This window comes from Syngnathus scovelli, chromosome 4, assembly GCF_024217435.2.
Source record: "Syngnathus scovelli strain Florida chromosome 4, RoL_Ssco_1.2, whole genome shotgun sequence".
NCBI lineage: Eukaryota > Metazoa > Chordata > Actinopteri > Syngnathiformes > Syngnathidae > Syngnathus > Syngnathus scovelli.
Genome location: NC_090850.1, coordinates 17,778,846 through 17,803,130, shown reverse-complemented (window position 1 = coordinate 17,803,130; position 24,285 = coordinate 17,778,846). Strand labels below are relative to the sequence as shown.

General features: G+C 41.4%; 3 protein-coding genes across 13 annotated transcripts in view; all 3 read right to left on the bottom strand.

The window, feature by feature from the left end:
- Positions 1 to 115: 115 nt before the first annotated feature.
- fbxo22 (F-box protein 22) lies at positions 116 to 4,753 on the bottom strand. 3 transcript variants are annotated; one of them, XM_049717682.1, is made up of 7 exons: positions 4,554 to 4,753; positions 4,212 to 4,344; positions 3,876 to 3,963; positions 3,700 to 3,792; positions 2,389 to 2,541; positions 2,047 to 2,209; positions 116 to 1,760 (listed from the first exon to the last, which is right to left on the bottom strand). In XM_049717682.1, the coding sequence occupies exons 1-7, from the start codon at positions 4,682 to 4,684 to the stop codon at positions 1,367 to 1,369; spliced, it is 1,155 nt and encodes a 384-aa protein (XP_049573639.1). In that variant the 5' UTR covers positions 4,685 to 4,753; the 3' UTR covers positions 116 to 1,366. The 3 variants fall into 3 exon arrangements, with proteins under 3 accessions (XP_049573639.1, XP_049573638.1, XP_049573640.1); XM_049717681.2 differs by having other exon boundaries at positions 3,700 to 3,819; positions 3,900 to 3,963; XM_049717683.1 differs by having other exon boundaries at positions 3,900 to 3,963.
- Positions 4,754 to 5,195: 442 nt separating this feature from the next.
- On the bottom strand, positions 5,196 to 13,506 carry LOC125967026 (tropomyosin alpha-1 chain). 7 transcript variants are annotated; one of them, XM_049717687.2, is made up of 10 exons: positions 13,275 to 13,506; positions 12,940 to 13,065; positions 10,933 to 11,066; positions 9,850 to 9,967; positions 9,706 to 9,776; positions 9,548 to 9,623; positions 9,391 to 9,453; positions 9,178 to 9,247; positions 8,628 to 8,706; positions 5,196 to 5,701 (listed from the first exon to the last, which is right to left on the bottom strand). In XM_049717687.2, the coding sequence occupies exons 1-10, from the start codon at positions 13,386 to 13,388 to the stop codon at positions 5,698 to 5,700; spliced, it is 855 nt and encodes a 284-aa protein (XP_049573644.1). In that variant the 5' UTR covers positions 13,389 to 13,506; the 3' UTR covers positions 5,196 to 5,697. The 7 variants fall into 7 exon arrangements, with proteins under 7 accessions (XP_049573644.1, XP_049573645.1, XP_049573641.1 ...); XM_049717686.2 differs by lacking the exon at positions 5,196 to 5,701 and adding an exon at positions 7,812 to 8,019; XM_049717688.2 differs by lacking the exon at positions 8,628 to 8,706 and having other exon boundaries at positions 5,196 to 6,832.
- A 1,608-nt stretch (positions 13,507 to 15,114) lies between these two features.
- Positions 15,115 to 24,285, bottom strand: part of tln2a (talin 2a) — a 46,030-nt gene continuing 36,859 nt past the window's right edge. For all 3 annotated transcript variants that reach the window (XM_049718787.2, XM_049718786.2, XM_049718788.2), the window contains 15 exons: positions 23,667 to 23,768; positions 23,459 to 23,578; positions 23,245 to 23,391; positions 23,006 to 23,172; positions 22,292 to 22,475; positions 22,090 to 22,215; positions 21,781 to 21,897; positions 21,179 to 21,364; positions 21,000 to 21,107; positions 20,618 to 20,723; positions 19,909 to 20,033; positions 18,181 to 18,369; positions 17,930 to 18,112; positions 17,570 to 17,695; positions 15,115 to 17,330 (listed from right to left, as the gene is read on the bottom strand). In XM_049718787.2, coding sequence (XP_049574744.1) covers positions 17,202 to 17,330; positions 17,570 to 17,695; positions 17,930 to 18,112; positions 18,181 to 18,369; positions 19,909 to 20,033; positions 20,618 to 20,723; positions 21,000 to 21,107; positions 21,179 to 21,364; positions 21,781 to 21,897; positions 22,090 to 22,215; positions 22,292 to 22,475; positions 23,006 to 23,172; positions 23,245 to 23,391; positions 23,459 to 23,578; positions 23,667 to 23,768 — 2,115 coding nt within the window. In that variant the 3' untranslated portion in view covers positions 15,115 to 17,201. The remainder of the gene's footprint in view (positions 17,331 to 17,569; positions 17,696 to 17,929; positions 18,113 to 18,180; positions 18,370 to 19,908; positions 20,034 to 20,617; positions 20,724 to 20,999; positions 21,108 to 21,178; positions 21,365 to 21,780; positions 21,898 to 22,089; positions 22,216 to 22,291; positions 22,476 to 23,005; positions 23,173 to 23,244; positions 23,392 to 23,458; positions 23,579 to 23,666; positions 23,769 to 24,285) is intronic.

The window sequence follows — 24,285 nt, the reverse complement described above, 5'->3', positions numbered from 1 at the left end:
GGGATTAGCCAGCCGATGGTTAGCGCGCACATCAATCAATGGATGCTGACCATGTTAGACGCTCGTTGCACAGCGTGGGAGCTGAAAAACACACAAGCACGTAAACGGCTCACGATTCGTTTCGTTTGAGGTCTTAATTTATTTGATTTGGGCAGATAGAATGAAGATCTGATTTTGGCACATTGGGTAAGAAAAGTGCACTTGTCACCCAAACGAAAATAATTATCCCCCCCCCCCCCCCAAAAAAAAAGATTCACTACATTACATACATTCAAAGAAAACTATACTCACCAATTATCTGTTGAGAATTAGTACAAGAAGATGAAATATGATGAACATTTGTGGGCTTAATGTATATTTTCCTAAAGTTTTTCTATGGTTTAACTTGCATAACGGGCTGTCCACCTTTTTCTGTTGCGGCGCTTGTACTTGATCTCAAATTTAAAAAAGGGGCAGTATTCTTAAGCAAAAATATTTGAACTCTTCAAAGAAAACACAGAAGGATTAATATTAAATATCAATATTTACACCACAATGCAACACACATGTGGAAATTGCACCTTGACCACAGCCCAAGTCAACATTGAAGGCTGTCAAATTTGAGAGTACAAAAACATTTGCCAATCACTATTCAATTAGTTCCGGTCTCCACTTAAGATAGAAAAACAAAGCCTAAATGCCGTGCCAGGTGGCGATGACCTTGAAACCCAACAATGAAAAAGGCAACGGTATAACATTTTTTAAGTATTCCCCCCAGAAAATTTTGTCAAGATTTGGCATAACAGTTGGGGAAGATTCCTTTGTTTCCATTCCATTAAAGGTATGCTTGAATGCATTTAGTAGGGAAGAAGTGAAAGTTCTTCAAATGCTTTAACAGAACTAAAACAGGTACAGTGCCACCCGCTCCCACCCAAAAAAAAGTCATGTCAACTTTACCGCTGTTCAGTATGAAAGGGAATGATGACGAAAACGAGCTTCTTTTTTTTTTTAACGGCAGTGTAAAGCTTCACCAAAGCTCTACGATGTGCTTGTGCACATATTGGGCGTGCGTCTGAATACTTTTGCCCACATTGTGTAGCAAAACTGCCCTAGCTTTTCAAAAGGAAAGTGACATCTACTTGTACAGGAAGAAAAAGTGCCTTTGCCAGAAACTTTTTAACAATAGCTCAGGGTGCAAAAGTGACCCAAAATCCGCCTGAAACATTTATGTTTGACAAGACTGCTACATCACAGTAGGATACGATAAAAGATGACGCGCGTTATCGTATTGTAACTATTAAGAGAGACGCAAGCGGTTGGCCGAAAAATGACTCCAATGCGTTCCTGCTCAATTTGTGTTAGTCAAATGATAGTGAATTTGTAGCCATCAACCCAAATGGACCAGCGTCATGACCGTGGTGTACTCGTGTTGAAGACAGTCCGCGTCGGAGTCGCACAGTGTGTAGTCATCTTTGACGATGCGGTCGCAACCGATTTCGCCGTTGCCGAAAAGGCCGAACAGCGGAACTCCGGGGAAGACCTTGTGGAAGGCGTCAGCCTCCACATTGTGCTGGTTGTTATAGTAATTGTGCCCTCGGCCTACGCATGCAAACATGAAGCCCAGAGTGTTCCTCTCTGGGATTTTGGCGGCTTTCAACCTGCGGATGGTGTCTTCGGCCGCTTTGGGATTGGTAACTTCCTGGTCCAGAAGCACCGAGGCGCCCTGCACTTTGGGGCCACTCAGGGCCAGGCCCACCACACCATACGCACCCCGGCTACAACTGCAAAGAGCAACAATGTTGTCAAAGATGGAAAAGGACAATGCATCTGCTTGAGGTTTCAAACGTGATGCTAGTCAATCCAATATCAATTAACCAACATCATTTTTACAATAGTTCGCAGTCCTGAGGTGCCCAAGCTCAAGCCCCCCCCCCCCGATGTTTTCACCCAAATCACATTAAGATCCGCTAAAAAACGCGCCCAGTGTTTTCTGTTGCGTAAATACACACACCCTGCCTTTACATGAGCAAACAGTTCACGCAGCGAAATCTGCTTTGTGTTTCTTACCAGAGGCTAGCGGGAAAGACACTTTCTACTAGTCCCCCTGCGATGAGAGCTTTGCTCTTGGCCAGAGGTGTCAGGATTTGGCCAAGGAAATGGGCTCCTCCAGTTTTATACGCCTCATAGACAAACAGCAACACAACTCTCAACTCTGGGTTGTCAATGAGTCCTAAAGAAGCCCATGAAAAAAAGAAATCAATACACTTCATGGAACATTGTATCCTTTTATAAGAGTCACCGTGAAGGAACAGTATCTCACTGTGTTGTAGTGAACATGTGCATGCGTATTGTTAAAATGTCAACCATGTTGTTTAACTCAGTGATTTTTATTAACACTGCTACACTCACCAGCTTCTTTCAGAGCGCTCTGAGAGAAGGACTTCTTGCAGAAGTGAAACGGTCTGATGTGGACGCCTTCCATGCTTGGGAACATGATGGCAAAGCCGGCCTCTCCTTCCTGATATTCCTTCGGAGGACTGGAGCGAGAGCCGCTGGGAGTTACTGTAAATAAACATGCACACAAATAAACATACCATACATTAAAGGCATCCTCTTGGTGCTGACCATATTTTGTTGATGTGCTAAAGGACACGTACATTGCGGAAAAGATTTCACACACGCATGTCTTATTTCTCCCAAATGCGCCACTCTAGGGATCATTTTTCAATGGCCTGCAGTCCATAACCAACATGCATAAATTACTTGTACTTCAGGCTACAAGAAAACCCATTACATGTCATCCCAGCCTTCATACATCGCCATACATAATCTAATCACAGATTTTCTCTGATTGAATTAGAGCCACGGCGACCCCACGCTGACCCCACCCCCTGGCAGCAATATCACCAATAAATGAGTGTTATGGTAAACAGCCGGGGCCGGCCATTAGGCCTGATCGACGGCAGAGGCCTGACAAGCCATCATCCCCGCCAAGGAGAGCCCGCCTGATGGAGAGTCACTTCTCCGCAGGGTTGTGATTATGTGGAGAAATGGCGAGCGTGGGGCGCCGCAGACGGGCCATCTATCAGGGGAGGGGGTGGGGGGCCGGAAGCAGGCAGGGAGGTGCCAGCCCCCCTTCTGACTCGGCACGGGCGGCGTGGATTAATGCCGAGGTTGTCTGCGGAAAAACGGGCGATCCCTCTTCTCAAGTTGCTTGCAAGGTGTTGTGCATTATTCCAGCGCGGAATTTGTACATCCTTTCTCTGCTGCCCGCATTTGCCAAGGAATTCCCACTGGTGTTTATCTTGCTTTGTTTTTTTTTTGATTGGGCATGTGGACACAAATGCTGGTACCCAAGTTGTATTTTTTGGCATTGGCACAAAACTCTCACCATTAACAAGCAACCATGCCAGCTAGCCGGTTAAGGTTTTTCCTAAATAACAAGAGGGCATGAATAATGATGTGCATCAAATTCTGAATAGTAAAAGGTGACCATAACTATTAATTGGTTTCAGAAAGTAATACAAATAATGCGGGGGAACTGACAGCGCACAGCGAAGTCTGCCTAGCAACAAGTGACTATACCCGTCAACCGACTTGACTATTTGTGTTATGCATGGGCAGCAGCAAATTATCATGCCTGCTACTTGGCCTGACTAAGTTGAATTTGAAAGCAAGAGTGGTGGTTGGCATCTCTAGAACAAAAAGAAGCAAACTTACAGACAATTCCTGGTGCAGCAATGCCCATGATATCACAATTCTTCGGGAAGACCTGACTGAGCTCCTCAACTAGACTGTGGCGGCTCCTCTTTGCTTTGAGAAAAAGAGGACTGCTTAGATCTGGAACAGATTTATCAAGCATGCAAAAAAACACTGTTGTAATACTGAATACAAACATTTTTTCTGTCTGTAACAGTAACCTGGAAGTTTGACAGCCTCGTGGTCCATCATCGTGAGAACCATTTTGGGGAGAAGAAACACTTTCTGTAAAAACATAAGTCAAGTGCAAGTGATCAGGGGATGGCACCAATTGCCAACTGTGGGCTTGGAACGACTGCTATTCTTTAGTGATTAAGAGCTTTATAAAAAAGCCAATGTTTGAAACAATGTTTGACTGAAATAAAATACATTTTTATTTCAATTACAAAACAAAAGCCTTACCAAGTGTCTGTATTTGGTATCAACTTTACTGTAAGCCCACTATAGCTAATATTGTGTGTGCTTGTCTTTACCTCCACCTCCTCAGTCAGACTGTTGCAGAGGGCATTAACCTCCATGGTGGACGGCCCACAGACCGACACCCAAGTAAGCTGCTGCTGTGTTCTAAGCACTCGTCGGGCACAGTTGCTCCATAACCTGCATACACTTTGGAAGTGAACCACACGAACATATGGTTAGCATTGTTAGCGGGGTGGAGCAGTGCTGACAAGTGCCTGTTTAGAAAAAAGTCGTGTGAAACAGACACCAGCAAAATAACGTAATGTTTTAAGTCATAGTTACACTTTCACTTCCCATAAACAGCCATGTTGAGCGCCTGAAGAATTTGCTACTTGTGCAAGAAAACGTTCCCCTACCTTGCGATTCGTAGTAGAGATTTGGTCGGAACGAAAGTAAGAATTCGCTCAACGACCTCCACAACGTTGCTCAGTACATAAGTTGCCTTGTTATCCGACGGAGAGACGTCGAAAGCGGGATTATCATCCATTTTCCCTCTCGTTTTCGTTACAACGCTGCCCTGCTACGGAATTTCACTATTGACCCGGAACTGCTAAATATAGTGACGTCAAGAGAAACCACTGCCCCTATCGGCCAGGAGTTATAATAGCAAGTGATGCCACAGGTTTAAATTATCTTTACAACGTAAAGATAAATGATTAAATTATCCCAATGAATAATACATGGAAATCCGTTGAAATATTTATCCATAAAAGTTTTTATTTATTTATCATTTATCCATATTGGTTCTATACCCTCTTTGTCCTCATCAAGTCTTACTCGGGTAACATGATTCATTTGGCCACTTATTGCAAACTTTGCTTGTAAAAGGCTACTAGGTATGCCCAACAAGTGGAAATGTGTTATGTATCTAACCCTTCTAGGCTCCTGGACCCAACTAGTGGCACCAAGTCCAACTAGTTTGCAAAAAATGTCAGACTGGGACATTACTTGTAAGGCAGTCTTCTACTAATCGTCAAACAAGGCCATACATGAAGAAATATACTTCATTCAACAATTTATTTATGATCTTAACATTTCCATGATCATAAAATTGGTATGACAGAAAACAGTTAAACAATGAAACAAAAAGAGTTCTGAGTGCAAATGTGTTGTGTACATTCAGGTAACAGTTTTTTTTTTGTTGTTGTTTAAGGGGTAAACAAACAAAAAAAAGAGAAACTACCAAAATATTCAATAAAAGGTTCCTTGGCTTGATCATAGCTGATCAACCAACCACATGATATGGTTTTAGCTGGGAAAAAAAGTGCTTATTTTTTCAACAATAAAGACATACAGTGAATGCTATGTGGTTACAGTGCTCATCTACAGTAGCTTGTTTCTTATTGAGGTCTGAGGAGACACAAACGCATCTTGTGTTTATGACAGCCATGTTGTGCCAGAGTCAGTCACCATGTTGGAGGTCAAATGTTACAGATCTCATTTAGAGTCTGATCCAGCATCTGCCTTGTACTCTGGTCCTCTTCTTTAGCACGATCAAGTTTATCTGTTAATATAGCATGGCAGCGTTAAGACCCGTTCAAACAACATTGCAAACACAAACAGGAAGCCCGGGTCACACTTATTGACAACGTGGTCACAAAACAAGTGTAAAGCACAGCTACACATTAACAATAAGTGGGGTCAATTTTAAAATTAACTTTGGAATATTTGGAATTTGAGTTAAAGGCAGGGCTGTGATTACGACTCCATCAATCAAATAGAACAGTTTCATTTGTCTGCATACATTTTTGCAGTTTTCTGCCAAAGTAAAAAGTTCGGCTCCAGAAGCATTTCTCCTAAAAAGATCCCTGTACGTTTGGTGAAAGTTGAAGGAGCATTTGCCTTATATGAAGACCCATGCTTGATGAAGATAAACAATTCAGAGACAACATGTAGGTTTTTTTGGTCAGATTGCTGAATTATTTGGTATTTGCCTGTATCAACAATTCATTGTGCATCAAGTACCCGTGTCTCTTGAGTTTTCAGCATAAATCGAGCCGCACAAATAATGAAATCCAAACGGAATTCCTTGTCTACACTCAGCGGAAGCATTGGATTTTTCATTAGTTGACAAGCTGGCAACAATTTGAAACGTGAGTTACTGACCCCTGATGACTCAAAGTGGAAAAACAACTCGAGTGGACTGTGACTTCCTGGAACGTGAATTATTGGCTTTGCCTTTTTGTTCTGGGAATTTTACTTGCATAGAGTAGACCCATCTTACGAAAAAGCCTGAAGCACACAAAAGAAAGTCTTCATTTGAAACAGAGTGGGGTTCTCGATGCTTAGAAACCATAAGATTATCAATTTTTAATCAATGTGCCACAGCCCTGACAGTAACTCAGAAAAACAAATACCAGTCAAACACCAATAATTGATCATTTGCCGGTGTGTCTGACCTTCCGCAGAGAAGCCAATGAATCATGCAGTATGAAACAGAGTCCCAAAAAATATTTGTTTCTTCTGCCAATTGAAAGCACCCATTGATCGGAGCTGTGCACCGAAGCCTGTTGAATATGCACATGGCATCAAAATATGAGGACATTTGTGAAGTGACCGCCTCACGCCTCGTTTAAGGCTACCCGTAGCTCGTTGGTGAGATGACGGTTTTTCTCAACCTGCTTGTAAAGGTGGTCTTGACAGTCGGAAGGCAGGTGAGAGAAAGAAAGGAAAAGAGGAGATAGAAGGCAGGTTAGTAGCAGAAGACAAAACAGGGCGGCGGAGGTTAGTTTGGAACAATATACCAAAGACATTTGTTCCTTGTGAGCCAGCTAATGCATTTTTTGTCGGCCAGAAAAAAATTAATCACAACGCTCGTTGCCATCAGCGCTGGCTTGTGTCAGTCATACTAGCGGAGACAAATTCCTAGCGTTTTTTGCTTACTTGGTCAATAAAGATGATTCTGATTAATTTAAATGGAACCTCTAAAGTCCAATACTTACTGATATTGTACAAATACACACAATTCTGTTAGCGATCTACGGCTATACACAGCGGAAGCAGTGTAATATCAATCCGTGACGGAACTAGTCACTCAATTTTCTGGTATCTAAATTGTGATTCGCAGGACCCAGGCCGGATGATGTGGAATTCACTGCTGATACCTAACAGGAGCGTATATGGACCTTGCTCAAACCTCAATTGGGGGAGAGAAAAAAAAGAAAAAGTGACGGCTTGTGACAAACCGAGGATTTAAAAAAAAAACAAAAAACATTTTACTATAAACATTAGCTAACTTGTGCCGCAAGAATGTTTATAGGCCGGATCTATTACTTTCAAAATCCCTTCATCATTAAACTGTGTATTTTTGATTAAAACCTCTATGGCAGTTACAAATGTAACATTTATAATTGTAAAAGCTATATAATACTAACAATTTCACCCTGGACCAATATTTACATACTACTTTAAAATGTTGCGCTACATGACAATAAAACTCCTATTCATAATAATCGTCCTCCCACACAGAGACGGGGAACAGCGAATGGGAGAGGAGCTTTGGAATTTATTCAAAAGCTACTCAACAAAATAAATTAAGACAGGAAAAACAAAACTTAAATAAAAATGGATAAATGGACGTGAAGATTGCAGGAGGAAAAAGGGGAAAGTGCGGACACAGATGGAAGAAGTTTTATTTTACAGCAAAGTAAAACGGCTTGAAAGGTGTGTATGAGAGTTGGTGGCGGCAGCGGTGGCTCAACGTGTACACAAAGCGGCAGTAGAGGACAGTACAGAGAGAACAAAAGACAGGAAAGTCCGAGCAGCGCTGCACAGACAGATGACGATGAAGCAGCATGTGGCTTCTGAGATGAACGCATTTAGCTGTAGGAGAAAAGAATAAACAAAAAAGTGAAAAGGACAAAAGGCAGAATGAAGCATGCAGAGGGGAGAAATTAGATGGTAAGAAAGGTAAAGTGTTGCATACCGAGGTTCTCGACTAAAAACTGCATTGCGTACTTAATTATTAGATATAGTTAGTGGACATACAGGTGCATCGCAAAAAACTAAACTGTCGTCGAAAAATTCATTCGAGTAGTTCAATTCAAAAAGTCAACCATTAAAAAAACCAGCTAAACATTCTATGAAAATTCTTAATTTTTTAAATGGGAAAACTCATGTGTATTTTATTTCAAGAGATATTAAATTTAGGGGTTTTCTTTAACTTCCTGTGTGTGCTGAATCTGTCAAATTTTTAATCAAACTACTAAATTTATTCTATTGAAATGCACCTGTACTTTTCTGGACTAAACACGCCTCGAGCTACTTGGTTAACAAACTCAGACATGCCACAAGGAGGAGCTATTGTCCGTTAAAGTGTTCAAGGCCGTGTGTGGGCCGACTATTAAAAAGGAATCGCACACAGACACACACAGACACACACACACACACACACACACGCGCACACACGCACAAGCATCCTGTTGAATTACATTGAAGTCATGTCGTTGAGGGCGTGGTCCAGCTCCTCGCTGATGGCCTTGTACTTCAGTTTCTGGGCATACAGCTCATCTACGGTGGGGGAATTATTACCACGATGGTGGATCGGATTGAGATAAACCAAAAGAGGAAAGAAAAAGGGAAGGAATGAAATGAAGTCAGCCAAAAAAATGAAAGAAAAAAAATCTACATATACGCACACACACAAACAATGAAACCATGAAGGGAGCGGGACAGTAATAGAAACACAACAGCTGCGGTAGAAGTGACAGATTCCGAAGGAGTCGTGGAAAGCCTTGGCCTGACACCTGCCGGCCTTGAACAGCCAGTGGATCGGAATGCAAGACACAGGCGAGGGGCATCGCTGCCAAATCAAATAACAGCACGGCCGCCTCAACTTTTCTTTCACTCGCGATAAACCGTTGAAAAGCGTGACGGCCGCGTTAATGATTTGACATCTATATTGCATTTCAAAGACCCAATTTGTTAGACCTAAATTTGGGTTCTTCTATTGCCCGAATAAGATTTTAAATAAATTCATACCCTCCAGGTCATCGATACTCTTCTCAAGCTTGGCGACTGATCTCTCGGCGAACTCAGCACGGGTCTCGGCCTGCGAGGAGTTAAGAAAAGATTAGCACCCGCAATAATGAAAGTGATCATTCAAACAAAAAAAGTTAAGCAAATAACACAGAAAAATACACAAATGAAAAATTTGCTTCAATCATTCTCAGACGTGAATATGCGCCTCCTTACCTCCTTCAGCTTGTCTGTAAGAACCTTGATCTCCTCCTCATACTTGTCCTCTTTCTGTGAGTACTGTGGTTACATACAAAGAACAACAAAAAAGTGTCACAATACCACAAACAGCTTCAATGATGTCATGTTGCGTCATTCTCTTCTGCTGGCTTACCTTCTCTGCCTGAGCCTCCAGAGACTTCAGGTTGTTCTGTACGGTCTTGAGCTCCTCCTCAAGCTCAGAGCATTTGCTGTGGTTTTATTGTTTGGATTGGAAAGTAGTCATGAAACAACGCTACATCCAAGTATAACTTTGAAATGTGAAGTTGTTACCTCTCAGACAGTTCAGCGCGCTCCTCTGTACGTTCCAAATCACTCTCAATGATCACAAGCTTACGGGCCACCTGAAGTCAAACATGCAATGTGAGTTAGAGTAAGGCAAATCTCTTCTAGAAGTCCTCCAGTTGAGAAACTCGCCTCCTCGTATTTGCGGTCAGCCTCCTCAGCGATGTGCTTAGCCTCCTTCAGCTGGATCTCCTGCAGCTCCATCTTCTCCTCATCCTTCATCGCCCTGTTCTCAATGACTTTCATGCCTCTGAGGGGACACAATTGGCACGTTAGTTATTTCAAAGCAAAGATACAAAAAAAAAAAAGACACTAACTAATCAGCTATAAAAATACCAATCACTTGAGCCTGTTCAAAATGTGGACCTTGCTAAAGATCAGGGGTGAGTGTAAATTCCAACTCACCATGCAATTCTACAAGCAAATTAAACCTCGGAGGAACCATGATAAAACATCCCTATAACATTCAACCCAGAAATGGTGACAACATTAAACAAAAACATGTACATATACATTTAATAGATGCTTCATGCATGCCTATGAAAACGCCTTAGACGGAGGATCCTCATTTTATGACAGCATATCATACCTACAGCATATTTAATCTGCGCCATTAATCGAGTCCATCACAATTACTATTACTACACATCACAATTACAAATTGCCATAATTGGAAAATGTTATTATCAATAGCTATTAATATCTAATGCGCTATGTTTGCTATTACAAGGAAACCATTGTTCAATTCATACATTTGTACCATTATTATTATTATTATTTATTTATTTTTTTAAATAAATTTTGTTTGAACTTTTGTCCCACCTTGTTTAGTGATCCTTGGGGAGGGGGGGGGGGAGGTTTTTCTATCCTTATTCCTATGTACACAATGCTGCATTACAAGATGTGGCCAGATGTGGCATCACTGAGACAGATGCTTGGGAGTGGTCTTCCTACATAGTTTTTGTCAAGAATGACTCAAATGAGGCAAATAAGAGCTTGTTCAAAAGAAGAATCCTTTTTTTAATGTAACAGTGTTGCTTAGGTTGAGGGTATCTGGTCACGCAGCACAGGATAAGTGACCTTTGAACTCTGATCTTCAATACAAAGCTTGCATTTTCTATCTTCACATTTGATAGTTTCTAAATATCCTGTGGGTGCTGTTGAAACTTTATTTCGATTATTATATATAAATGGAGTGGAGTGGTGTGCACGTACCTCTCGCTCTCATCAGCAGCCTTCTCAGCTTCCTCCAGCTTGGTGAGAGCCGTGGCCAGACGCTCTTGGGCACGGTCCAACTCCTCCTCAACCAGCTGGATGCGCCTGTTCAGGGAGGCCACATCACCCTCAGCCTGGAAAGGGCACCAGACAAGTCAGTCAGGTGTATTTGCAGGAGAGCTGAAAAAGAAATACTTCTCTCGTGGGACATGCAGCATCCAAACAAATCTTGGGCGTGGTGAGGGATGCAGAAAATAGGGAGGGGTGCGGCGGGGTGATGCAGTATTTTAGCATAGTTTGGGTTGAATTATCAAAAGTTTATGATTGAACCAGGACATTCTAAGTCATGGAAACGGTTTTAGGCTAAATGATGCTTGTGGGATTTAGCACAAGGAGGAACCTGTCGTCAAGCTAGCTACTCGTTCCAGGGCGTTTTTGGTGATCGGGGGGGGGGGGGGGGGGTTGGGGGGGGGGGGGGGGACTCACAACACAAGTGTGTCCATACAATTCATACACATAAAGCGACACTGTCTGGGCCTCGCCGCCACGCTTTTTTGACCAGATTTACGCCTAAAGCCGTCGGGAGCCTCATCACTAATTGCCTTAAATCATTAGCGTTGGCTTACTGCTTCCCTCGCGCTCCTCTCCTGGTTGAGTTCCCGCTGGAGGAAGGCAGCCCGGTCCTCCGCCGCATCCGCCTGCTCTTGTAGCGACTTGATCTTCTTTTTCACCGCTTCCAATGAGCTCCCACCGGCCATGATTGTGACTCAACCGTCGTTCCGGCTAAGCTAGCGTCGTTCTTGTTGGCCTCCACAAAAAGGCGCCGCCGCCGGACACAAGACGAGATGCGCCGCGTTTGATCCCAGCCCCCACCGCACTTTAATCAAGTCCTGATGAGGATTGGGACGTGCCAACGAACCCGGAAGTGACTCGCTTCTCACGGAAATTATTTAACTGAATTTATATATACAAACTATGAATTGTATGCATTTTTATGTTTATCCTATTTTTTAATAAAATATTGTCTTTTATAAACTCGTTAAAAATTAGGGCGACCTAATTGAGGAACAAATAAAAAGGGCACCTCCTACTGGAAAATTGAGCTATCCCAAAAACTGATCAATTTCAATTTAAAAAATGGCTTAACGTTATTATTACTGCAGGGACTTTTTAAATATGTGCACAATTATTATTATTATTATTATCATTATTATCATTCTTCTTCTTCTTCTTCTTCTTCTTCTTCTTCTTCTTCTTCTTCTTCTTCTTCTTCTTCTTATTATTATTATTATTATTATTATTATTATTGTTATTATTATTATTATTATTATTATTGTTTGCTGACCGAATAAATATGTGACAGACTGACCAACTGATAACAAACTAAATAACTAACTAATAATTAGTAACAAAGTGGCTGACTACTTGAATAAATCACCAACTGACTGACTGATTTCCTACTCAACTGATTCACTAAATAAGTGGACACTAACGACTGACTAATAGCTAAATTAATATCTTACCAAATGGGTATCCACTTGATCATTGAGTAAATAATTGACTTATCTATTTGAATGCTTTGAATCACTGTTACTAGATAAACTGCTCTAAAAAAAAATTTAAAAAAGATTTTCAACTAAAACGGTCACTGTGGTTATTCAATGTATACATGGTCAGAAAATTGGTCATTTAACATAATGGACATAATGGAAATGCCCCATGCCAACTGGAACAAGCACATATCTGTCAAGGTTTACATGCGCCAAACATGCTTGTAAAAGCACTCTGGTGTAACACTACACCAGTATGTGCTTTGGTCCCACTGCCTGTGGAATGTACTCAGGAAGCCAGTATAAACAGTGACCTTACCATATAGAGGACATGCTAAATATAACATTCTATCCACAGGTACTTAATTATTGCATTGTGTAGCCATTAATGTAGAGAAGCTGGGTAGTTGAGATTTCAAGGTCATTTCAAGGTCACACGACTGAGGCCTAAACTCACGTCTGTGGCTTTCTTCTCAGCCAGTTCCAGTTTTTCCTGGGCATCCTTCAGGGCCTCAGAGTATTTGTCCAATTCGTCCTCTGTCGACTTCAGCTTCTTCTGCAGTGCCACCAAGTCATCCTCAAGCTGGGACACAGAGAGAGAGATACCCATTATTAGTTTTTAGGCAATTGTGGTGTCCCACTACGAATTGTTCACCAATATAATGTGAAGAACATTCAGAAATAATCGCAATAAGCACTGGTATTTTATTTGTTATGGCTGTAGACAAGCACTAGAGTGCGCGCAAACCCATTCGCTCCGCGCGTAAAAGCGCACGAGCATTGGATGCCAACCTGTTTGCTTCTGTCCTCCGCCGCTTTCTTGTCCGACTCAGCCTGCTCAGCTCTGTCCAAAGCGTTCTCTTTGTCGAGCTTGAGCATCTGCATCTTCTTCTTGATGGCATCCATGGCTGCTTAAGTGTTGGTGTTTTTTGCGCGTATAAAAGAAAAACGGAGTGGAGCGTCTGAACCACACTGAACGCCAAGCTGGAGTGCGAGCTCACCCAGGTTGTTGTGAGTCAAATATGTCTTTTCGGATAGGCGGGTCACAAGACACCCAATACCTTTTTGGAACCCACTGCAGCTGCTTCCCTCGACAGGAGCCCCTATTTTTTGCGAGTCTTCACCGATTCGCTCCTTCGAGACATTTGACCACTCGTGTGACCATACATGGGGGATGAATGGGAGTCAAACAACCCGTCACCTTCTCCCTCTCTTTCTTGCGCCAACAACACGTCCAGCCCTATTTTCAACACCACCCATGCAGTAACATGAAGGAACATGCTGATCATAATGAACCAAAAATATAACATTATTCATTTTAAAGTATAGTATTGCTGATGTATTGATTGTTTGTTTTCCATAAATTACAAACGCTGTATTTATTACTCACCTCTTTGTTTATTGCTCATGTGCAACATTCTTTTTTGTACTATTTTCTGTGGAACCAGAATTTCCTGAGGTAGCAATCCCAAGGGATAAGCTAAGTCTAAGTTTTAATATAGTATTTAATTCCCTTTTAATAGTTATCCATTCATTATATTATTTAATCGATTACAATTGAATAATGGTGTTTTAATTGCATTATTATTTTATTTTTTAAGTTTAAGTGAAAAAAAGAATTCAGCTTTAACTGCTTTAAAAATAAGCATGCATGTATTTATTTATTTACAAACTATTCTTATTTATTATACATATAACCTATCAATATATATTTATAGATATTAATTTACAGTGGATACAATATCTACCTGTCATCTCTGGCATTAGACAGTCAGGGTAAATTAAGTCGTGTCTGAGTATCTTGTGCATGTGAGCTATTCGTGCAAAGCAAATCTATCTGATTAAATAAGCCTCATGTGGAAGTTACTCCCCCTCCGAGGGGGGTGTCAGGTTAGCCTGTGGCACTTTGTGTTTGTGTTCCAGGGATCATTTAGGAAGCTCCTGGCTGGCATACTTAACATCCTGGCTACTACTGGACGCTCTCTCCATAGAGGATCATCATCCAGCTTGTCTGAGTGTCTCTCTGTGCTGATACATGTCGGCAAGTTATGCCGCTTTAATTGGCCACCCTGGCTCAAATGGCTTTTAGCTTTTCAACAGCTCACCCGTTTCACTCCCCCCTCACCTTGTGCTCCTTCGATAGTTCACAGGGCCACTGGCACTGTTGCAGCTGTCACCTTTTCAGTACTGTAAACCCAAGTTACTCGGATGTGATTCCTCACACAACATTTAAAACTTCTTAAGATTCAATTTCAGTGGCTTGTACAGTATTGGAAGGTGATCATAAAATAATATGTGGTAAAAGGGATTCCATATCTAAAAGGAGTACAAGGAGCAGCTGGTAGCGGACACAATTGATGTCGCCTGCTCAAATTTTAGTGGCAGACAAATTTAGCTTGGCTGTTAGCGGACGGGCCGGGCCTGCGTATAGCTCCGGGTTTACCGCTGACTCAGAAATGCCATCTTGTCCCAACACCAAAGCAACTCAGAGACACTTGTCAGGCCTTGTTTACACTTTGCTGAACATTTAGCAAACAGGAGATATTTTTTTCCTCTCTGGAGATTTTTTTTTTTTTTCAAAGTAGCTCTCCGCTGGAACACAACCACAGTAAAGGAAATTAAAATACTCAAATACCGTTGACACAATGCAACACTTTATTTCCAGTAAATACAAAAAAATAATTTTATCATGGCCGGATAAATATCTTATATACGTAATCTTTACCATCTAATCTGTTACGGGTAACACATACAACATTTGTAATATGTTCCACAACATCCTAATGGTGACAAATGTTGATTTACTTCTTATACAGGTTAAAGGGGGAGATGTGGGGGGGCTATTCATTCATAAAATGCCTATGCACATTAAAAAAGCGAAGTGACTGAAAAACAAAGCCAGTTTGTTGTTGGTTTTAAAGCAAAAGCATGCATGCCAGATGACAATCAGATCTCGTCATTATGGTCATCTGGAAAAAGGCCTCCAGTGAAACAGTACTAGCATCCCTCAAAAAGGCCTTCAAACGTGACAAACATATAATAATGGAAATGCAGAACCACCATCACAAAAAAAGCCCTTCATGAGTTCCATCATTCCCAAAAAAAGCCTTACGTGTCAGAAATTGAGACATGATACAGTACAATGCCCGAAAAGGAGTTTGATGAAATGCAGTGAACCAGTTATAAGAGCTCCTAATCATTCAGGTTGCATAAAAATGCAATGAATGAATCCTCCAGTCAGAAATTGGGAAAACATCATGAAAATGCAGTGACCATCTCCTAAAAATGCTTTCAAATGCATCATAATAACAAACACGGTGAAACATCATACAGAAAGACCTTACATGAGGCAGAATGATGAGAACCCTCATGAAAGCGCAGCGAACCAGTTTGATCAGCCTTTACCAAAATGATGAGAAACATGATGAAAAATATAGAGAACATGAATAAATTGCAGTGAACCACTTTCAACACCCCCCCTTCTAAAAGGCCATTAAACATGTCATAATGAGAGACTTTCCCGACGGCAGGTAATTCTACATTTGGATGATGTCAAAACCCACAACAATAATAGAGAACCTCCATTGCCAAAAAATGTGCTTGTGCTTCCACTCACACACACTGTAGACACTGTATAGGCTACGGACTAAGGCACTAATAATAAAAATAACACTATGAGCACACACACGTGATTCTCGTTCACACACAACACGACAATGTCAATTTGAAGTATTGTCAAAGTATTTGTGCATCCATATAAGTTTGAACAGTTATGATATGATGCACTTGAAGTCATGCACTAACCTGAACATGTATGTTTTATAGTAACATAGGCCATAAAGTAAGGCAAAAAGCCACTACAATCACATTTTGGTAAACAAAGGGCTCAACTATTGCAGGTAGTATATTTATAAAGCCGCACCCTTCAATTAAAAAAAAAAATTGAGATTTTAATTCATGCTGCAGAATTGTGCTTGATTATTGGCAACATGATTATTATCAATTTTTCAATTACTTGAAAAACTACTTATAAAATAAAGTTGCAACATTTTGAGGTATTTCTCATAATCAGCCAATTGAAGAAATTTCAAATGATTTCATGGTGGAAGCAAAAATAAGCATCCTTATTGATTATTATTTTGCATTGATCTCTGCCGGACACTGACACTGCCCTCTACAGCACCATCCTTGTTATTGCATCAGATTTATTTCTCCAAAGTGTGAAAAGAACTTGAAAGATTTCCGCGAATAAAAACCCCTCAAATTAAAAATAAATATTCCTTCAACGGTCTCTTTAAGTCACCTTTGAGTCTGATAGGCTGCACGCTGTAGATTCAAGGTCTAAGACAAACATGCAGGTCATTGAGCATGTAGGAAAAATAGTCACACACAAAAATGTCCATGAGATAAATTTACAGTGACGAATATGTAAAACCATCCTTTGTCGATGGGGTCACGTGACTCTCTCATGGCCATTAAAAAGACATTCACACAACGCGGGAACAATCATTTACGAACGAAACATTTTACACGGTCGCTCCCAATTGAGTCACATTCGGTTTGATATCAGTCGAAGTAGCTGTGTTGTCATAGGAGGAGACACATCAGTGACGTTTTTGTCCCAAAAATCAGCAATTTGAAAATTGACACGGAACTGTTTGCTTCCAACAAGTCTCAACAGAGGAGACGTTTCAAGAATAAGTCGATTCTGCGCTTATTTTAGTTGTTATCCTCGCGCAGTTCGCTTGGCAAGAACTTGTATTGCTGCTGTCGGATCTGAGCTAGCTTTTTGCGGGCTTCCTCCAACTCCCGCTCCTTTCTCAGCATCTCCTCCTGAGCAGCGATGATCTGCAAGGAAGAATAAATAAAATAAATAAATGTGCGTGTACGTTTATTTGGAACCTAAAAGAACAGAGTGTGCCATCTAGTGGTTAACTAATAGAATGCAGTGACCAAAGTTAGAACTGCAATTCAGCAGAGGTGCAGGTAAAATTTCATCACAAATTACTTCTAGTGACATATTTGTCATGCTGGAGTCATTGATCCATTAAATTTGTGATTGGGCCCTTTAATAGTGTGTTGTTTACCTGGGCAATGCCTCCCACAAACTTGGTCTTGACCACCACGTTGTCTTCGTCGGCTTTGTCGAAGGCCGCCTTCTGAGCGGCTCGAACCAGGTTGTCGGACGCCTTCTTGACTGCATTGCCAGCAATCTGGTTGAACATCCAATGGGACCGTCACATAAGACCACCAGGAGGCACACAAAGGTTCCATTGCTATTATAGATGTACATTATACACCGATACCGAGCACCGACACCGCTGTTACTTTTAATACATCAAATTTGCCCCCAAAACTGATAGATGATTTTAGAAAAACACTTTTATATGCCAAAAAGTATTTTTTCTTAAAATGGCATCAAATTAATGACAATCTGAAATGGGTACCTGCAGTCTCCTCATGGCCTCAGAGTCTTGGTCAGCTTTCACCTTGCAGGCCACCAGCAGCTGAGCTGTGGATGCAGCCACCTGTTTGGCTGAAGAGATGAGCTTCTCCTCGCTGGCGTGGCCTTGCACGGACGCGTTGGCCGCTTCGCACAGGTTGCTGGTGGCCGCCGCCACCATACGCGCCTGAGAGAGGCCACGCGCTTCGTCAGCCATCTTGTCAAATGTGTCGATCAAACATTCGTTGTACTCACAGCAGAGATGAGCCCCTGGGACCACTGTCCGTCATCTATGGCGTTGGCCGGGATGGAGCCCACTTTGCCCTGAGCCACCAGCTCCCTCTGGGCGGCTGAGGCGGATTTGACTAAGGCGCTGGTAGCGGCGGCGATGGACTTGGCCGCCTCGAGGATCTGCTCCTCGAAGTTCAACGTTTCGTCTGCCAACTGAGAGGAAAAAACAACACCACATACTTCCATTACACGTTTATCACTTTGCATGCAAATTGTTCATACTGTACCTAGAAGGGGCCGTCGTGGATATAATTCAGGATTACCTCACTTTATCCTAATTTGATTGTGTGTTGGCATAATTAAACACAATCCAACAACTTTTATTTTGCATTTAACTTTGTGTGGATTTGAAGGAACCAAGGGATTAATTATCAAAGTATCACGTATTTACTTTTTCAATGTAAGTTTCTTCATTTTTAATTTCAAGATAACAGTTGTGGGATCTGAAATTTCTTTTGTTGTTGTTTTTGACATTTTTATTTAATTTTCATGAATAAGTTATTAATTGAAATTACAAAATGATGTGCTGACCCAAATAAATTTGCTTTGGCTTTGAAGGACGTCTACATCTGCAAACCAACGCTGAAGAACCTAAATTGTGCAATGACTGACTAGATTATTGTATTACATTAAAGTGTTTGGATTAATAACACACGTGACCTCTTGCATACAGACATATGCACATTCACACGCCACAAGTCTGTAGACAGAGCGGGACACTGTAGGAATATGTTTGATATATAGTTGGGACTGAATAACAACCTAATATATCAAACATATCAGACAGAGCCCTGCAGAGGAGGCCTCCGGAGGCGGGGGCAGGCAAGGCAGGGACACAAGGAGAGGGTTAGGGTGGAAGTGGGGTTAAAGGTTAGATTGATTTGGCGTGGGATTTATAAAGAGCATATGTAGGCAAAGGGATTTAGCTCAATTTACCACAGATGGAAGGAAGGAGGGGGATGAGGAAGAAACAAGTCAAAAGGGAATAAGGCCAAATCTTGGGAGGGATATTAAAACATTTTCATGGACAAGGAGAACTAATGAGTTGGATTTGAAACCATGAGGGAGGGGCTCAATGTTTACAGGCTGGCACGTACGATTTTTTTCTCTCCCACTGAAAATGGGCTGGACACGAGGGGTGGTGAGAAAATAATTTAGAAGCCATTGTAGCGCCATCACTGGACGTTGTGGGGAATGTTTCAACAGGGAGGAGACAAGAGACAACATCCACATTCCTGAAAATACTCATTTGTCACTTTATTTACACGTAAGCACACACAATTTAAACAGTTATTTAGATTTTGAAAAAAATTGCACTTGACTAGGGTCTTTTTTTATTGGTTTTATAATTATTAGAAAAATATATGTAGTTTTAATGTGCCTTTGTACTGACATTCAATGTTGTAGAAATTCCAGTTTGAAATGCAAGATGGAAAATGTGTGATGAATGAAAATAAAACGATAAAAAAATATCAGATTAAAACGAAATTCTAGTATGTATAGAAATTTCAAAAATCGTGTGTCATATTGATTTTGCTTTATAATACTTTCATTGTGATTCATTTAATAGTTTAGACATTTTTTATTAAATTATTTTATTTATTGATTGATTTCTTTTCAAAACTATTTAATTCTAAAAGTCTACATATAAACAAATTCCTAACTTCTTGTGAGTCATGTATAAAGTCTCACCTTGGGCTTGGCTCGAGGTTTGAGTTGCTCCAGCTTCTTTGCGGCAGCCTCAATGGACGCCGCCGCCCCGAGAAGCTCTGTCTCCGCAATCACCGTCGGGTCCTCAGGGTCCACCCACTCGGAACCTGGATCGAACCATGACAACACACCAGTTACAAGCTCGCTCGCAGAATCAAAACGTCGCTGGGTCATGCCTCACGACAACAGAGCATCGGCACATTCATGCATTCCCCGGGTGCCACATTCGTCGCATGAAGTGAGTGATGCGTGTGTCTAAAACAAAAGCGGATCGAACTTTGACGTCTCCGTGCAGCAGCTGAACTTTGAGATGGGATGAAATGAATCCATGTTAGCGGCCAAAAGATGAGAACCCAAATAAAATAAAAAACTGTCAAGCTTTTGGTGAAATCAGTCTCGGGATAGAAAACAACACTAACTTACCTTCATCTGTGGTGCCAAAAAAGGAGGAAGACAAGCGGTTAACAAAATATCTCAGGGAATGAAGCAATTTGTTACGAAGGACACACAACTATTATGTATATGTAAAAACAGTGTGTGGAGGGATTTGGATGTGTAAAATTAGATTTTTTTTCTTCAGAAATTGCACCTTCATCCTCACAGTACCACTTTTTTTCTCAAGGGAACAAAATTAAAAATTCAATTTAATTGAGTAATACATATAAATATTGTTACGTGTGGGTCTGATTACCTTTCATGGCCTCTGCAGACTGGATAAGTTCTGTGACTGCTCCTGCCACTCGTTTTGAACACGCAGCCAATTGCTGCTTCTGCTCAGGAGTGGGCCTCTGCAACACCTATGCACAAAAAAAGTAGTATTACACAGAGCTTTACTGCCATCTTGTGGCACCTTATGGGATTTCAGAGAACCAAACACAGCGACTAGATGAGTTTTCAGCAAATAACAGATAAGTTCTCCAACAAAAAAAAAAAAATCCCTGAAAAGATGAATTAGCGAGTAATGAATAAATAAATATGCAAGCAAATCACTGTACTTTAGTCCAAAATAAGGAAACAAGTGAGGTCCAAATAATATTGTATCTTAAACAATTTGCAACACAGAAACCACCCACCATGAGGACTTGTTCAAGTAGATCAATGTATCCGGTTGTGCACTCTGACCCAAATCTCAGCGCCCTGTTCTTCACTTCCTCGTTGACATCAGGATGGTAGGCCGCTTGCTGCATAGCACAAACACAATCAACATTAAAGAGGTAAACGCTTTCAGGGTCACCTGATCAACTATAAGAACCTTGCAGCTGGCGAGCATGTCAGAAATGGCCTTGCGGCTCAGGTTGGCCGTGTGAATGATGTCCTCCTGTCGAGCTGAGTTGCCGGCGGCCACCGCTTTGGCCGTCGCCATGGTGATGCCCTTGGTTATGCGGATGAACTCTTCGGGCGTGGTTGTTTTGCTCGGAGGATCGCGGGACTGGAACAACTGCGGATGACGAAACAGGGGACAGATGTCATATGACAAGCCAAAGACACCAGACATCATAGTTACGTTTTACCAATAGTTACGTTTTACCAATGTAAACAGAATTATATATCTTTAATATATTATTTTTTAAATATTTTTCTCTTTTCATATTTTTATATTTTCATAGTTATATTTTTTTATTTTATATATTATATATTTTTATTATAATTAGGTCAATGAAGAGTAGGTAAAACACACTAATCTTAAAATATATTATATATCATTTGTTCAATATTTGTCCATCCCTTTATAGTCATTAGGGAGTAGCGAATGATTCTGAGCTATTGGTTTTTAATTCTTCAACAAATGATGATTGATACATTAACACTGCATTTATTGACATTAGAGCCGAACGGCAGCCGATGTCATCTCACCGCCGTTTCCTGTTTGATGCACTCGATGGTGGCCTCCAGCGCTCGAGTGCCTCGCGTGGCCTCATCCTCCACGGCCTTCACAGTCTTCAGCAGGGACGTCACATTGGTCACCATCACCTGAAAGCAAAATAGAATTGTCCATCATTCAAATTTGGCAGGGTTGTAAGTAATACTCCATTTAGAAGACATATTTTATCTATACTGTATTTTTTTTCTTTCAGCTGGGAGTGATTTCAGCTCACACATGACCCTAATGATGAGGTCAAGCTCTGTAAAAAAAAAAATGGATGGATGAAATGGTGCCCGCACCTTTGCAGCGCTCTTGAGCTGGTACATGGACGGGTCATCTGCAGCTTTGCCGGCGGCACACTTGGTGGCGCTGATGAGCTCCGCCAGCGCCTTGGCGACGTCTTTGACAGCATTTATCAGAACCACCTGGAGTTCAAACAATGAGTTCATGAGGCATTAAGAAATGTGAAGTCAGGTTGCTATGACAACTAAACAGTTCAACCTGTGTCTCTGGATCATCAGAACCAATGCTGGCTGCACCTAGTTTGACCACGTCAGTGAGCTGGGTGATGGTTTTGGCAGAGGACTGGGCGGCCTGCGCCAGCTTATCTTGGCCAGAAGCGGCGCCTGACACCAACATTTTTGTGTCCTCCACTAGAGCTTTGGCCGTTTTCAGGATGTTTTCTCTGAGAAGGAGAAATTTTAACATTTGTAAATGCACAATTAAATGACGTCCAATACAATTTAATAAAGTATTTTTTTCTATTTTGTGTTTATTTTATTTTGTATTTACTTTGTGTTATTTTATGATTTTCTTAATTTTATTTTCACTCTTTTACACTATTAAATGCTGAGCTGTGGATATATTTCTAGATAAGCTTTCCGTGTCAGAATCAATGCAGAAATAAAATGCGTGTAAAAGTAAACCCTAACCCTAACAATTTATCATTTCAATCTGGGATCATCTTTTCAGTCACGCTGTCACACCAAAGCAGCCTATTGTCTCCTTTTGTTGTCACAGTGAAAGATGTGACAGTTCATCTTGCAAAGCCTGAGGGGTAATTTGTACTTTCTGACGTTCAGAAAATGTTGAGCTCCCCTTTTGTCTGCATGCTACTAAATCATTCTGTCAGCTTCTGATAACAGATCCCCACAAAGTCGATTTGATGCTACAGACGTGAGAAATTCTCAAACAAACAGATTTTGCCACTCTCACCTGTGGTCGGCGAAGGATTCGTCATTTTCGGCGTTGAGCGTGCCAGCGGAGGCGAACATGATGGTGGTGTCCAAATCGGCGATGATGCCTGACACGGCGCTTGCCGCTGTGATGCAGGCCTGCGTTCCTTTATTGCCTGCCTGGAGTGCCGACAGCACCAAGGACACCTGAGGACAAGAGGAAAAGACAACGGTCAGAATTTTTGCTCATTTTTTTTTTTTGTTCGTGATGATGCTAACCTTTTCTGTGACGGCGCGTGCGCAATCGATGAGCTCTCGCTTGGTGAAGCCGTCGGAAGGCGTGATCTGCAGCGACCCGGCCTTCTGCACCAGGTAGATGCAGCCGTGGCCCAGCTCCTGCACTCGGGTTTTGATCTGAAAGCCGATCTGGGAAACATGGAGCAGACAAGTTGCTCATGGCAGTTGCTTTTTAATGCCTGCCAGGTCACCGTACCTCTTCGGGCTCGGCCGTGTGGGCGGCCATCCGTCCCTCGATGGCCAGCTGGCTGAAGTCGACCGTTACCTGAGAGGCCAGACCTCCGAGCTCATCCGGACATGTCACCGATTTAGTCATCTAAGTCATAACACACCAAACGTCATTATTTCAGATCTTTTTCCAAACATATTATACTAAGTAACATTTAAAGTTTAATGCGGTTTACCATTTCCTGAGCAGTGACTGCAATAGCTTTGGAGTGTTTCACCATACTGGTTTGGTAATCCACAAATGAGCCTTCGGGCTCAGGCGGCGTTCCCTCATCCAGCTGGAGAAACAAGAAACATTCAGTTTGCATTTCAAACAAGTATTCATTTTAAATTATGACAACAAATACAGTTTTTAATGTTCTTATACTATATTCAAATGCAGAAAACTACATGTCAAGTGAGTTAAAAACTAAATAATAAATATGTAAACAAACAAACAAATAAATAAACAAATGAACTAAGTGCCTTCTTGCAACAAACATGGAAGAACCACAAGTCAGAGTCGATTAGAATTTTAATAGCCGTTTAAGAAGCCTTGGCCACCTAACACAAGATCATCTTTAATAATTTAGACTCCACACTTTAATTCAACCGAGACCCTTTTGACTTGCTTTGCTAGGTGCTGCTGTTTCTAAGCAACTGAGTTCAAATGGGCTCAGTAAATAACTTCATATTATGAAGTACCGCAACTAGAGCACACATAATTAGAGCTTACTTACTATCACTACCATTATTTTCTAATAGAGGGGAAAAAGGGAGACGTTAAATAAAGGAGGCATTTATTTGTCTTAAGTG